Source organism: Lepidothrix coronata, unplaced genomic scaffold (genome assembly GCF_001604755.1).
Source record: "Lepidothrix coronata isolate B3197 unplaced genomic scaffold, Lepidothrix_coronata-1.0 Scaffold183, whole genome shotgun sequence".
In the NCBI taxonomy this organism is placed as follows: domain Eukaryota; kingdom Metazoa; phylum Chordata; class Aves; order Passeriformes; family Pipridae; genus Lepidothrix; species Lepidothrix coronata.
In genome coordinates, this window is record NW_016690363.1 from 1,871,866 (window position 1) to 1,886,938 (window position 15,073).

The 15,073-nt window shown below is 37.9% G+C and overlaps 1 protein-coding gene across 7 annotated transcripts in view; it reads left to right on the forward strand.

The window, feature by feature from the left end:
* DCAF6 (DDB1 and CUL4 associated factor 6) overlaps nucleotides 1–12,971 on the forward strand; it is an 81,666-nt gene extending 68,695 nt beyond the window's left edge. For all 7 annotated transcript variants that reach the window (XM_017830727.1, XM_017830728.1, XM_017830729.1 and 4 more), the window contains 5 exons: nucleotides 2,128–2,266; nucleotides 7,333–7,489; nucleotides 8,896–8,984; nucleotides 11,476–11,581; nucleotides 12,529–12,971. In XM_017830727.1, coding sequence (XP_017686216.1) covers nucleotides 2,128–2,266; nucleotides 7,333–7,489; nucleotides 8,896–8,984; nucleotides 11,476–11,581; nucleotides 12,529–12,593 — 556 coding nt within the window. In that variant the 3' untranslated portion in view covers nucleotides 12,594–12,971. The remainder of the gene's footprint in view (nucleotides 1–2,127; nucleotides 2,267–7,332; nucleotides 7,490–8,895; nucleotides 8,985–11,475; nucleotides 11,582–12,528) is intronic.
* The last annotated feature ends 2,102 nt before the right edge of the window (nucleotides 12,972–15,073 follow it).

Consider the following 15,073-nt stretch of genomic DNA (forward strand, 5'->3'; position numbering starts at 1 on the left):
AATACCACCTTCTAATCCCAATACTTGTTACTGCTATCCAGCAAGTCACCCTTCTGAAAGAGCTGGACAAGTCTACTGCTTTGTCAGTCCTAGTGATGTTTAACTTCTCAGCTTTTTCACTGCACATCTTTAATTAATTAATGTGAATAAATACAGCAAAAATACAAATAGCGATCACAAAGGGTCTCACTGTGCTGAAGAGCTGTGTGTGCCCTTTCCAAAGCCGTGGGATCACTGATGGGATTGGTAGCAGAGCAGTTATTACGTGATTCTTGCTTTTACTTTCTCACACAGAACCCATCTTTTTTTGGAAGCAAATACAAACCCAAATATGCACAAATAATGGTTTGAAGTTTCTGCAAGTGTTTGGTGTAGCCTATCGTGTACATGCCACCCTTTTTCCTTCATGTAGAAGTAAACTGGTGAGGAGAATATTCTGTGATCTTTAAAGCATGGTAGATAAAGAATATGGGCTTCTTTTCCCCCTCCCTCTATTGTATGAAGATGTTGTGAAGAACCCTCTTCTTAAATCTATTGAAGATCGAAGTTGAAACTCTCTGTATTATAAAGACTAACAAATACAATGTGTTTATTTAGTGTAGTATAAGAAGGAGGAACCAGAAAATTTCCTAGACAGGAGATTTTGAGGGGATAGAAAACTCTCACCAAGGAAGTAGCAGTAGTCAATTTTCCCTGGGACTGTTTGCTTGGCAAACATCTAAGAAATATATTATAATAAATAGCACAGTGTTAAGTGGATCTATTGGTTAGTGCTTTCAAATCTCTTCTAGTTTCTATAAAAAAAAAGTATTAAAATTTATTTTAAAAGCTTAGCAGTATTATCTGTCTTCATATGACAGTTTGTGGTTTGTTTGTTTTCATAATAAATCTGTATTAATGACTCATTACCTGCATTCATTTTCCTTCTTTGCCTGGCTGTAAGATAACACTTCACTTTAACTTTTCGGTGCAGCTTTCTTCTGTGGCAAAGATTAAACAAAAATCTAAGCAGACCACTGGCTGAGAAAATGAGTGATGAGACAGATGTGGTGGGGTTTTTTTCTGGACTAAAGGACTTGTAGCTGGAGTCTCCAGGATCAATGACTAAAACACTAGACCACATTACCTGTGAACAAATTCAGGTTACTTTCTGGAAGCAGTGTAATCAGGTTCCAAATATATTCTGTTCTGGCTCAGTTTACTTCTTAGGATCATATAAATTCCTGTAGTATTTTGACACCTTGCATTCTGCTAAAATCTGTACCTGGTCCATCTTGAGAGTGAACATTCCCCTTGGATTGTGTTCCGGACTTCAAAGCCCATAGCAACCCTGACAAGGAATGACAGAAGGAAAAGAACTAGGTGCAGGTGCTGGAATGTGATGGTCTGGTTATAGCTGGAATTATGAGGATCTGCAAACTAAAAAGCTAAACAGGAAAAATTTGGCGCCAAGGTCTTTTCACAGATTAATCAAAAAACAGATTCCTGCAACTAAACGTTCACAAAACAAAATATGTAATTTAACTTTTTTTTCTCTGTCATTCTAGGAAATATTAGCTGCCAACATAAGGGATAGCTGCTGCAATAATTGATCTCAAACCATCTTTTGCCTCAGTAGGAACTTTTTATAAGCTGCCTAAATCTTCAGTCTTCTCATACAGAAACAGTGAGGAGAAATACATTGAACAAAATTTTATGGAAAAACCAAATCACTCTGGAAGGCTCACCAGATCCTTAATAACGTTTTAAAATTTAAAACCTTCTGTCCTGGCAAAGGTTTTTTCACTTCAGAACCTTGCTACCTCATTATGGGTGGAGGGATTTCCCTAGCACTGAAGAATAAAATAGCATGTGAAACTTGCCAACAGCTGAAGTTTGTTCTACAGAGGGGGAATAAAACCTGGCATCACTTGACATTCCACTGCCTTGCATGCTATTCTTGTTCTAAGCCAGGATGGAAAAAATTCAACTCTGTAATTTTACATTTGGGATAATGTTGATGTCTGTTTCGAACTCATGGAGAATGTGTTTGAGTGCCTAATTATTATTGTATAGTCCTTTTCGATAGCCCAGCTCAGTGTTTAGGGGGGGACTCTCAGTGCTGTTCTCTTTGTCTGCACTTTGTAGACGATCCGCTGTCGCCCGAATCCAGGAGCTCTTCAGGAGGAGGAAAGAAAGGAAGGAGATGGAAGAACTGGAAACGTTGAACATCAGACGTCCTTTAATAAAGATGGTTTATAAAGGTCATCGGAACTCCCGGACAATGGTACAAACGCTTTGTCTCCTTTGGGAACTGTACAGGTTTGAGGCACTGAATCAGTGTAGCTGCTCCATTGATGTGCTTCCCAAAAAAGGGGAAGCACATTACAAGCACTTTTTCTTCTGTATTCATTTATAAGGCACATAATTTGCTCTAAATGAAAATTAAAATGAATGTGACTAATGTCACTGTGCTCAGCATTTAGTGTTCTTGAGTTTAAGACTCTCTCCTCTTTACTTCCTTTGAAATTTTGGGTATTTTCTCTTGACTTCTTTTTCATTTTGTCCGTCATCTTAAATGGTATAAAACGTGCCTACCTTCCAAATTATGATTTAATCCTCACTTTCCCTTCCAAGCTCTTTAAAGTTTAAGATTAAATAATAATTTTGAACAGCTTGGAAGGGAAAGTGAGAATTAAATCACAGTTTTGAAGAGACTTGACATCTCTGAATTTAAAAAAGGAACTAGTGCCAGTTATTAAATCACAACCTGGCTACCAGACACTTGGTCTTTTTCATACAAAATACTGCGTTTTAAGAAAAATGCAACTACTGTGTTTGTAAAGCAACGGTGCATGAAAAACAAATGCAGCTTTCCTTGCTATTTCTTGTTTTGCTTTTTACAGTAATTTGAAGCTGTGAAGTTCTGAGTACTAGGTGGTGTTCTGCAGAAGTAGCTGGTGTGTTATTTTGCAGATGATTTGACAAGTCCCCCAACCTCCGAAAGCAATTTTCTAGAGTTTGTATGAATAGGTTTGATTGCACTGGGGAAAATGCTTCAATAAATGCATATTTCAGGCTATGTAAGCAACAGGGCTTAGAATAAACTTTGATTAATGACAAGGAGTTTTGCACTGTATTTCAGAAATCAATTTTAATTGCTCAAACCCCCATTAATTTAAATGTCCTAGCATGAAGCACTTTGTAGTTCAGAGATATTAAAGGAGAGCTCATCTAAGGGGTCTTAATTCAGTCTCCATCTGCATATGTGTTATTATACAGATGATTTCACAGATTTTGTTCTTTAGTTTCTTCGGGTTGTGTGTTGGTCTTTTTGCTTTTGTTTCACATGAGCACCTATGACAAGGAACACACAACGAAAGACAATGTAATGTTCCCTGTTGGTGTCTATGGTCTCAAACTCCATTTTGATTTACTGTTTTGAGTGATCCCCTCTTTCCTGCAAGGCAAGGATTGATGACATTTCCCTTCCAATATATATAGTGAATTAAGATTATGAAGGCAAATTGAATAATTCTGACAGTTCCTTACTTTTGAGAATTTAATTTGGTAATCTTAAATTTTTTTTTTAATAAGCACATTCAAGTGTAATTCTTGCATTGTCAGAAAGCAAAAGATAAGTACTGTTATACTGATCTTTGCTTGTATCATTTGTGGGGTTAGAATGTTTCTATAATCTTATTTTTTTATACATAAGACATTCTTCCTTTAATCCACTTTTCCTAAGTCCAGACTCCCCCTTTTAAAGTGTGGGCTTCAAAGTAACTTTTCTTCAATGGAGCATCAGAGTGTAAAGGATAAATGGGATAAGTTGTGTATTCATACAATAGAAGTGAGTGTGTATATGAGCTTGAAAAAAACCTCCAAAATTTTTAAATGTGAATTTCAATTCTGTTTATTTCTGTGATGCTAAAATTGAATTTTTTTAACATTAGAAAGGTAAAATCAGCAGTTACATAAAAGAATACAAATGAAACAGGAAGAGGTCATAACTGAAAATTAAAATATAAAGTTATTTATTATTGGGGATAATTTAGATGTAACAGGATAATGAAAATATGTACTAAGAGGAGCTGTAAGACAAAAGCTGCCAAAAGTTAATATATTGGAATTCACTACAGAATTCAGGAATGCAGTTTCTCTGGCCTATTTTTAGACATCAGGATGACTTTATTGCACTGCCTGCAATCACTGGTACATATTCTGTAGACAAAGATCTACCAAGCCTGAAATTTAAAACTGGATATACTTGTGCTGGAAATAAAGTACATATTTTTAACAGCATTAAGTGTTCAACTTACTAGTGATTCTGTATCAAAATAGCTGAGGCAAAGCACAGGGAAGACAACATCCCTGTCCTTTTCTTCAGTGCATTTTCTGAGGAAACTGCAAAAAGAAATGTAAGGATATGGGCAATGCCTTCTTTAGAGCTTTATTACAAGGCATTACTTGGAAAATAATTCATAGTAGAATCCTGTGTAAATAGTCTCAAATGCAAAATTCTGCCCCTTATGCCAGTGTCATTCTTAAATACCAAAGTAGACTCCGAACACTGGAACTCACCTGTGTGAACTCTGGAAGCTGCTGCACTGGGAACTTCTGTCCACACAGAAGTGTAAACTTGCCCAGTGTGTGTCAATTTAAAGAGTTGGTAGGAGGCACTGGGAACTCTTCAAACAACAATCCTGCACACAAGACAACACTTTAACCCTCCAGACTCTTTCCTCCTGCACAAACATGAGACTGTTGTGGAGCTCAGAGCTCACATCTCGTGGCTGAGTGTTTTGGCTGTTGTTGAAGCAATGTCCCCTCTCCCCTCAATGACACAGTTGCATATATTTAACAATGGTTATTTTGAAGTCCTGCTCTGAGTGAAACCAGAAGTGATTTCTGAAGAAGATTCTTACTATTAGTGAGGGAAGTGGCCCATTTTTGTTTGTTCAGACTAATTGCTGGGCATCATTTGGGTTACAACTTTTTTAGGAAGGGAGGGCAAGAGGGGCCTTGGCACGGAAAGATCACTCTACATTTAGCAAACCTAAGAGTTGTTTCTTGGAAAAAAAATATTCTAGGGTGGCTTTTTTGGCTCAGAAATTGAATAAGTCACATTCTTTCAGGCTGTGATCATCAGGGTATCTTGAAAGTAGCAGGTGTAGCATAGTATCAACATTATATTTCAAGGAAATGGATATCTGATACTACCACCGTTTTTCCTGGCTTGCAATTTCCATCATTTCCATTCTAATGCTGCTCTGTTTAATGCACAGAGGCTGCTTCAGCTGCTGTCAGTTCCAAAACTCCTGAGACTGCAGATCTCTGAAACTCTCAAGGAGTAGTAAATACACAATTAGTAAATACACCATTAATAGATACTACATTTGCTACACAATTAATTACTTATAAATAACATTTAAGAAATATAAATAGTATAGTTAATATAAATAATAAATGTGTGACTCCATACCGAAGTATAACATATTTATAAGTTATCAGATAATAACTTTGTTCTTATAATACTATGGCAATACCACATTTCGGGGATAGGGATGGGAACAAAGGGGGGGAAAAGTGTAGATTTATTGACTCCCTTGTCTCCCAAAGACTTTTGCAAGTCAAGTACATGTCAAGTTAGCTCTCTTGTCATTGACTATCTCTTCTGTTTTGTTTAATTCTCAGAGTAAGGGACAAGACAGTCTGACCATCACAGCATTGTCAGCAAAAGTGTGCCCAGAACAACCAGGCTGATGAGCCCAGGAATATCTTACAGAGCTCAAGAGCCCTTCACAAAAGGAAAGGGAAATAGATCATGTAATAAATCATTATATAGTATGGTAGCCTGGAGCATGAGCGTAGTGTTTCCTAAAACCCCGGGATCTGGTTTTCTGGAAGCCTTCCCAAGGACCTTGGACCTTTCTCCAGTCCCTTCAGTCAATGGCACATCCAGCCCAGTTGTGTTCACTCACAGATGAGCACACTTTAAATCACAGTTCTGTGTTTGTGAATTGCCTCCCAGATTTTCTGGTTTATGAAAAATTCTCGAGTAATTTGTGCATCTTTCATGCAGAAATGATTGCCATGTTATTCTCAGAGCTCTACGATTTCCTTCTTCAAATGTTCTCTAATCAGAGAAGCCTCCCTTGAATGTTTAATTACAGCCAATTCTAATCCAGGGTCAAACTACTGCATTAACAATAACATTATAGAGGATTTAGCTGTAGGCCAAACCCAAATATCACCCAATTATAATTTCTGACAGGTGATTTAAGAATTAATATCATTCGTGTGATGCCAGTCTAGTCAGTGCAAAGTAAAATTCCATAAACTGGCCCAAGGTGCTGGAATGACCTTCAGTGTGAACTGTGGGCCCTCAAACAACTCACTGCCTTTGCAAGATCAGTTTTACCTCACTCTCTAAATTTATACACAGCAATATGTGTCATTTAAAAAAAAAAAAATTGAAATAATAAATTGGCCACGTACTCTTTGCTGATATCATGGGGACACTTCTGATAAGGAGACAAATGTTAGCCAGATCATTCCAAACATTTTGCTCAAATGCATCAACAAAGTAATGATAGGAACAACTGTGTGCTGTGTCATGAAAACTGGGATATTATTGGTTCCACTTGCAGGGAGAGATGATTCTACTTTCATCTACTGTTACTGTAATAGCTGAAGGGTCACTTCAACCTGGATGCCTTCATTGTTCAGTGATTTTTATAACTTGAATTTTGGCATTGGGCTAAGAGGTCTTAGTTTTTATCTTATTTATTATAGAGGGGGGAGGAGGAAAAAATCCTTAAGTTTGATTTCATGAGCCTTTTTTATCTGTCAGACCCAGTTAACTCCCACCATCCAGTTTTCATAAATCCTCCCAGGGATTTATGTCACACACTTTAACTCACCAAACTCTTCCTGAAATCTGTTTCACATACCCCTGTCTCCAGTATCATTCCTGTCACTTTAGAAAGTGGCAGAGCTGACATTTATTTTCAAACTGCTCAATCTACCCCAACTCTCTTTTTCTTTCTTTTTCTTTTTCTTTTTCTTTTTCTTTTTCTTTTTCTTTTTCTTTTTCTTTTTCTTTTTCTTTTTCTTTTTCTTTTTCTTTTTCTTTCTGTTAGCAACTACTTTGCTCTGGAGATCTATAACCTTCTGAACTTTCTTTTTATCCCAACCATTCTTCTTTAAACGTTTCCTTTAAATTTTCTTAAATTTTATTTCTGCATATGCAGGGCTCTTCCTTCAGCAGCAGTGTTGTTGCAGAAATGGGAGCATGCTCTGAGCTTTTCACTGGATAGTCTTACAAAGTCATTTTTGTTTTTATTGCAGATAAAGGAAGCCAACTTTTGGGGATCTAACTTTGTCATGAGTGGTTCAGACTGTGGCCATATTTTTATATGGGACCGACACACTGCTGAGCATCTCATGCTGCTGGAAGCTGATAATCACGTGGTGAACTGTCTTCAGCCTCATCCCTTTGACCCAAGTAAGATCCTAATTTTTCACACTCTGCATCTGTAATGTAGAGCATTTTAAAGCTCACTCCTAAACTCTGTGCTCAATAGAGAATTGCAAAGATTAATGAACTACTGTTCATTTTTTCCCATATAAATTAGATAATACTGCTTTTAATTTTGCCTCTTGCTAAAGGAGCTTTGGCCCTGAAACCCCTCCTTACTCAATAATGTATTGAAATGAAACTATTACTGACATAGTATTTATAGGAGTATTGTCAGATGTAGCAAGAAGAATCTCCATTTCTTGCTGCCCTCAATATATCAAATGTTTTCCATGCCACTAATGAGGGAAACGTGAGGTCACTGAAATGCCAGCAACACTTTGGGAATTTATATTGGAATCTGGTCTCTGCTTGGCTCTATTAAAAAAATTGAGTGAAGTAGGTGTCTCCATCTCACTGGCTTTGTGAGATTAGAAGAATTTAATAAAATTCATAGAAATTCTATTAATTTATATTTAGAGGAAAATATTTATTGGAAAGATGGACTAAAGCAGTAGAAGGAATCACATGTAGCTGGAAAATCTGAACCATTCTGCAGCCTCTGACACAGTCAGAGAAAGTATTTGCGTTATTTCTTCTTTCATAGCTTACATGGCTGTATAGGAACAGTCAGCTATAAATAAATTAGCAAAAAAAGCTGTTATAATGATACCAAAAGAGGCTGAGGGTTTTTTGGACAGTTTGGAGAAACATGGAATACTGCCCTACATTGGATAAGCCTTGAACTTTTAAATTTTTAATTGAAATTGAGTTCCTGGACATGTCTTGAGTGTGTGGCTGGGTTGGATACTTCCTTTGGAAGCATCTTTCCAAGTGCCCTCATTTTTTTGCTCATTTCTTGTTGGAGTGCAACTCTCCTCCTGTCACACACTGCAAATGTAATGGAGAGGTCAATCTCCTTCTAGGACAGTTAATCTTGTACAGTTTTCCAGCTACTGAGATGTTTCTATGGAATTCTAATTCCTGTAGTGGTTTTTGTGCAATGACCTAGAGAATGTTCTGCAACTTTTTGTTTTTCATATTTTAATAAGTGTTTATAAGAACATCCATTGCATCTTCATATTTAAATATAAAATAAATTTACATGAAATACACTGAAATGATAAAATGTCAAAATACATTTGAAATTATCTTGGTTCTGCTTTTGTATCTGGGTCTAGGAATCCTAAGGCTTTATTATTAATGTATGTAATGTATTATCAGGCTGTCAGCAGAAATGCTTTAGTAGTGGCTGGGTTTGTTCTTACTTTCTGCTTCTATCTTTTGCACAGTCTGGTGCTTTTTTAATTTAAAAAAGAAGGGTATTGATGTTTGCATGTGTTTTCTTCATGTAATTTATAACACACTTAAGAATTACTGTGACTTACTTCCAGTTCTGGCCTCTTCGGGTATTGATTATGATATAAAAATCTGGTCACCGTTGGAAGAATCCAAGATTTTTAACAGAAAACTTGCAGATGAGGTAAGAACCTTTCCTCCTTTTTCATAATAATGTTGCATCTTCTAAGGCTATAAAAGCCTTTGGTACAAATTACTGATATTGAATTAGCAGAGTTACTTAATGCTCCACAAATGAGCTACAAATAAAAAGCTGCCCTTTAGAATAGTTAACTTTCACATCCTTGGCAGCACACAGAGGCACTTTGCATTTCATCAACTCTCCTAGAAATGTATTATGTACAGGGAAGAAGTGAACAGGCAGATACAGAAGGAAAACTGGCAGGAATTAATAAATTAAGGTACTGTAGTCCCTGTTTCTAAACAAATAAATGAAGGGAAAACTGAAGGAAATAAACTGAAGGAAATACAGTGAGAAATACAGGAGAACAGAGAGTGCAAAAATCAAGCCTCTTAAATGCTCAGTGGCATAAAGGGGAGTTGAGGTTAAGATTGCAAATTGGGAACTTCCTGGAATAAAGCAAACATTGCAAGCCCAACCAGTTATAAAAGTCTGTCTGTATGTGAAGTTATGTAACACATTGTTTTTGTGCCCTCAGAGCAATAACTGTATATAGCAACTGGCCTGGGGTGATCATATAGCTGAGTGCTGAATAATCATATCAGTGTCTTACATAACATAATTTATTAAAATATTATGTTTTTCTGTAACTAATAGTACAGGACAGATTTGGTTGTGGGGTGGCTAGTTTGGGGTTTTTTTGTGAAATCTCTTGGGCAGCAGGGATATAGTAAAGGGGGGGGTTTCTAATTGTTATAGATAATATATATATATTGTTATTAATGCTATACATATTTTAAACAGAAACCCACAACCCTTAGTCACAATTCCACATTCCCCAAAAAAACCCCAAACCATTCACTTATGGGTTTTGAACCTTTCCCATTATTTTAGCAGCAGGAGTGACACTGAGAGAAGTGACACTTCTTTGTAATGTTGTGTGACAGCTTTAGTATGTGATGTGTTTTGGAGCCTTTGGAGTTTAGAAATATTGCTAAACATAAACGTGTGCTAAAAGTAGTTAATGTACTGTTACTTCTGTCATTTGATTTTTAATAATAAAAAAACATTTAGAGATTTGATTATTTTTTTTCTTTACTAAAAATTGTAGAAAAGTTGACTGCAGTGCAGTTTGTAATTTGACATGTTTTTTGTATTTTAATTTAATCCCTGTATTGAAACACCTATGTAGAGGACAGGAGATGTTTGTAGCAATAAAACAGTGTTCACCATGTTAAGATTAGGTACAGTAAATGTTGAACACACCTAAACTGAATTTTCCATGGAAGGGAAGACCTAGGTAGGCGGTATTGTGTTTGGGGAAATTGAGAGAGGCCGTGACCTCAGTGAATAGGAAAAGACAGCAGAGACAGGAACAAACCTCTCAATAGAGAAAAAGCATCAGAAGGAGGTTGTCAGGGGGTGTTACTGATGATGCACTGGAGAAATAGGGGGTGAAAGAGGAAAAAATGGCTTCCTGCTGCCTTCTCAGCTTGCTTCTGTTAGGGAGTGATCAGCTGTGCAAAGTACCTGGTGAACAGCTGAGAATGACAGGGAAGAGGTGATTTGGTTTGGCTGGGAGAAGGGCACTGCAAACATTTGCAAGAACTTGTTCCTTACATGAGGAACAGGCTTGGAGGAGTCTCAAGGAGAAAAAGAAATGCATTATTTTCCTGTCTTACAGCAGCTGATCTGGGAGGAAGGACTGAATAACAGGCAGAAATTGTCTCCACCTAAAGAAACTTTTGTGCTTAGTGATAAATGGAAGAACATAGTCAAAAAGCTGAGAGACCAGCAACAGTGTGGGATTAGAACTTAATGGGGAAGAAAGAAGGATGGCAAGGAAGTACCATGAGGAAGGAATGAGGCAAGAGAGCTAAAAGTATTCATTAGTGGATTTTTTTTTCCTTTAAACTAAGACAGCAGGAACTGGCTCTTTCAAGTAATTTAGAGGCAAGCTGTAGATCTGTTTAGAAAGAATTATGGAGCTGAAGAATGTTCCAGAACTGGGATAGAAAATTGCTTGTGTTCCTTGGATTTTCTCCAAAAGTTTCAAGCAGCATGAAGGTAGGAGTTTAGGGTAACCTCAGCTCTTTTCCTTCCCACATTCTTGGCCAGCGCTGGTGCTGGAACTTGTTCTCTCCAACAGTTGCCATCTGGAACAGCACTTTCTCTCATCACTCTGCTTTACTTCATGCAAGAACTCATTTCAGAAGTTTTTCTCAGATATCTACCGTGCATGTGGACAATGAATGATGATCTTACTAGAATGTTCTTTAGACAGACAGTTAGATACTGTAGGCAGAGTCCACTGACTGGCTTTTCTTACCATATACAGTTGAAGTAACTGTATTCAATAGTAATTATTAAAATATTGGTCCCTTATTGTAATTTTGGCTTTTGCATAGGAGCTTTGTATCTACAACCCCATACTGATGCAGTACAATTTTGTCTTTATTTCTGGTGCTGTTTTTTTATCCTTCCCTGCCTCCAGGTTATAACCCGTAATGAACTAATGCTGGAAGAGACCAGAAACACTATTACTGTTCCAGCTTCTTTCATGCTACGAATGTTGGCTTCATTGAATCACATAAGAGCAGGTGAGAGACTCCTGAACAGCTCGCCCATGACACTGGTCTGTGAAATAGCAGATGGACTGGAGAATCATCAAGACCTTCAGCTGTCTGTGGCTATACTTGGGGCTGGTGAAAAGATTCAAGGGTTGTTCAAGGTCCTCTTAATAGAAGTTCTTAGGAATTGCTTTTTAGTGTGAGGCTTGCAACAGTCTTGTAGCTGCTTTTACCCCAAAACAAAGATCAAAATTTATTTTTAGATATTCACCACGCTATCCATCCTGACAGAGCTGCTGACAGACCTGTAGGTGAAGGTGAAGGTGACTGTAGATATTGAATATGGGGAGTCTCTTTGGAATAAAACACCAAAAGAACTGCCCAACACTTGAGTTTACAACAATTTCAGCAAAACTCTGTGTTATGGCTGAGTGGAGTGTTTCTTAACCCGACAGTGCACGTTGTTTGAGGGATTGATGTTGATCCAGTCATGTTGCCTCGCACGTTTCTGTATTTGCCCTTTTCTAAACATGCACATCAAAAGGTACTTTTTCTGATATATTCAGTCACAGACAGTGATCTCCCAGTTTCTGGAGTATTCAGATTTCTAACTGCAGCTATTCTAGTGTCAGTTCCCCAGAACAGCACTTCAGTCCCTTGCACTCACCATCTCATTTTAATGTTACGCTTGCATTCATCTTCCCTGTGCTGACAGCCAGTCAGCAGCTACAAGGTTTTTCCTTCTGTACACAAATTTCCCTTTTATGCCTGGAAATCCTTTAGGGCTTTTCTCCTCTTCTGCTTTCTTGTGGCATCATTCCTACCCACTCTCTGCTTGTCAGTCCACACAGACTTTCTTCTACCGTATAACCCACAGCCACTGCCCCTTCTGTAACAGCCCAGGGAGACAGTATTTTATAGTTACCAGAAAATGACAATTTTGCAAGTTCTCTTTACTAAATCTCTGTGTTTTACAGACCGATTGGAAGGCGACAGATCAGAAGGATCTGGTCAGGAGAACGAAAATGAAGACGAAGAGTAACTGGCAGTTGTGTGCGAGCACCGAGACGTCAGTGGAATTTGTATAAGACATTAATTATATTTTTCCTTACAGAGCTTTAGTGCAATTCTAAGGTATTGCTTTTGGATAACCTAACCTTTTGTTTTCGAATGACTGTGTGCATGACTTGGGGAGAGTGTGCAAGTTAAAATAAGCAAAAATGTTTTTCAAACGTTTTGCCATGTATGAGGGGTGCTAGAAGATGCAAAGTGCAATATTTTCCTTAACCTGCAAATGTGGGAGCTTGGATCAATGTTTTAAAGTAACTTTCATTATAGTAAAAACGTTGGTTCAAATAAATTTCTATACCTGCTGTTTGCATGTTTGTTGCTTTCTAATTAAAAGATTTGGTTGTTTTAAGTAGTTCTGTGGTTTTTTTCTTTGCGATTTATCACCTTGTAACTATAACCCCATTACTGCCTTCATTTGCATTCTTTCTTACAATGTTTGTGGAGTGACAAATACAGTTATTTCTTACAGTGAGCACTGGGATTCTCTGTGACTTTGGGATCCCATATCTCTTGGTTCTTGCACTTCCGCAGGCAACCCACACATCTGTGGGTTTTATGGTGCCATCAGTTTTATGGTGCCACTTCCCATTCTCCAGGCTGTAATGAGAGAATCTGTAATGAATCTGTAATAATAATTGAATCTGTAATGCTGGTGAAATAGTTGTATTTCACTGATCTGTGAGTTTCCATTCTTTGCAACATCAGCAGATATATCTTCATTTCCACTGGATTTAGGAAAGGCTAAATGAAGTGCAAAGGAACGTGAATTTGAAAGTTCCCATGCATTGCTCCATAGGAGTACTTACTTGGGAAGGAATATTATTTGGGAATTTCCCAATTATTTGGGAAGGAAGGTAGTTCAGTCTGCATAACAGGCTTTCCCCTTTCTCCACACGTTTTTGGATGGCAATGGGGGAGAGCAAGTGAAGGAAGGAAGGTGGAGCAGTGGAGAGTGGTTTGCTCAATGGCAGTTCTTGCCAGGATGGCAGACGCTGAGAGGCTCCTTTGGGGATTACAGAATGCTGGGAAGAATTCTAAATCAGGGGGGTGAGGGTACTGGAGGCTTTATTTTGTCATTAAAATACACATTCATCACACAGCCTTCACCGACTTTGCTTACCTCAACAAAAAGAATTCCCCACACTAAATGAAAAAGAACATTAGCCCAACTTTCTGATGTCCTGATTCACAGTGCAGGCAGGCTGAAGGGATGTGGGGAAGGGATATAAAGCACAGAAGTAGAGGGAGGTGGGAACACTAAAACAATTGGAAGAGATGAAGAGGAATTTGTGAGGGAGGAGAAGTGAGAATTAACATGGAACTCAGCCACCAGCAACAGTGTAGATACTTGGGCAAGGGAAGAATAACATGAGGGGAGAGGAAAAGTGTGAGGAGATGGACGAGGGTGAGTGGGTGGGTTTGTTTGTTTGTTATTTTAAAGGAGAAGATAAGAAATTACTGAGGGAGAGCAAAGTATAGAAGCCTTGAAAGTGATCCAGTGAAGAAAATTTAGAAAAGTAGAAGAGAACTGTTGGGAAAAGAAGTTTTTGGAGGCAGGGGGTGCTGAGAAGAAGGCTGTCTAAAAACACTGGAGCCCTGTGGAAAACAGGGAACTTCGCACCCAGAGGAAGTCACTGCACCAGAGGATGGAAATCTGGTGTTTGAGAACAGATCTAATGTGAACAAGGGAGAAGAAGTCAAAGTAAGTTGCTTGTTTGTTAGGGAAATGGAGTGAAAATAACAGCTGATATCTGTCTTTTCTGATGGAGTAAGTGGCCCTTTTGTTGGAGAAGGGAGCAAAACTTTTGTTTTTCCTCATGGCATAACATTTTGGGCAAGCATTTTTAGAGCAGCAAGAAATTAAAGATATTTTATGATTTTGTGGTACATCTATTTGGGAACAGGGGGAACACAGTGGTCTAGAATTATTCGAATCTTGCTGAGGTTTGGCTCACTGCACTGAGCAATATTTTTAATACCACATGTAAATTAGCCTTGAATTTTTATAATGGGAGTTCTCCTCTTATTAGACTTAAAAGAACTATATGATAAATACATATGGGATACTTAGTATATACTTAAGGTAGGATTGTCTGCTCCACTTTATCTGTTATCAGTAAGAGGAATAAAGCCATGTTTCTGTGTGGCAAAGGGGGACCTCTTCCCCTGTTGGGCCCTCTGAGCAGTTCTGTGAATTAAATCCAATAGCACAGTGTTTGCTGCAGTTCTTAGGTCCTCTATAGATGATATTTGAGATGTATTTGCTTTCAAAAAGAGTGACTGTGGTGTTTCAACAGAAGCCTGACTGTTCTCATTTAGAAATTATTAACTTTTGCCTTGAAAATAAATTCTTCCTGAAGTAAGTATCTGGAGAGGATACCTTTTGTCTTCCCTAGAGAGGTTTAATAAATCACTGCGGATGTCTTTCTAAAAATAACAAAGCTGCTTCTG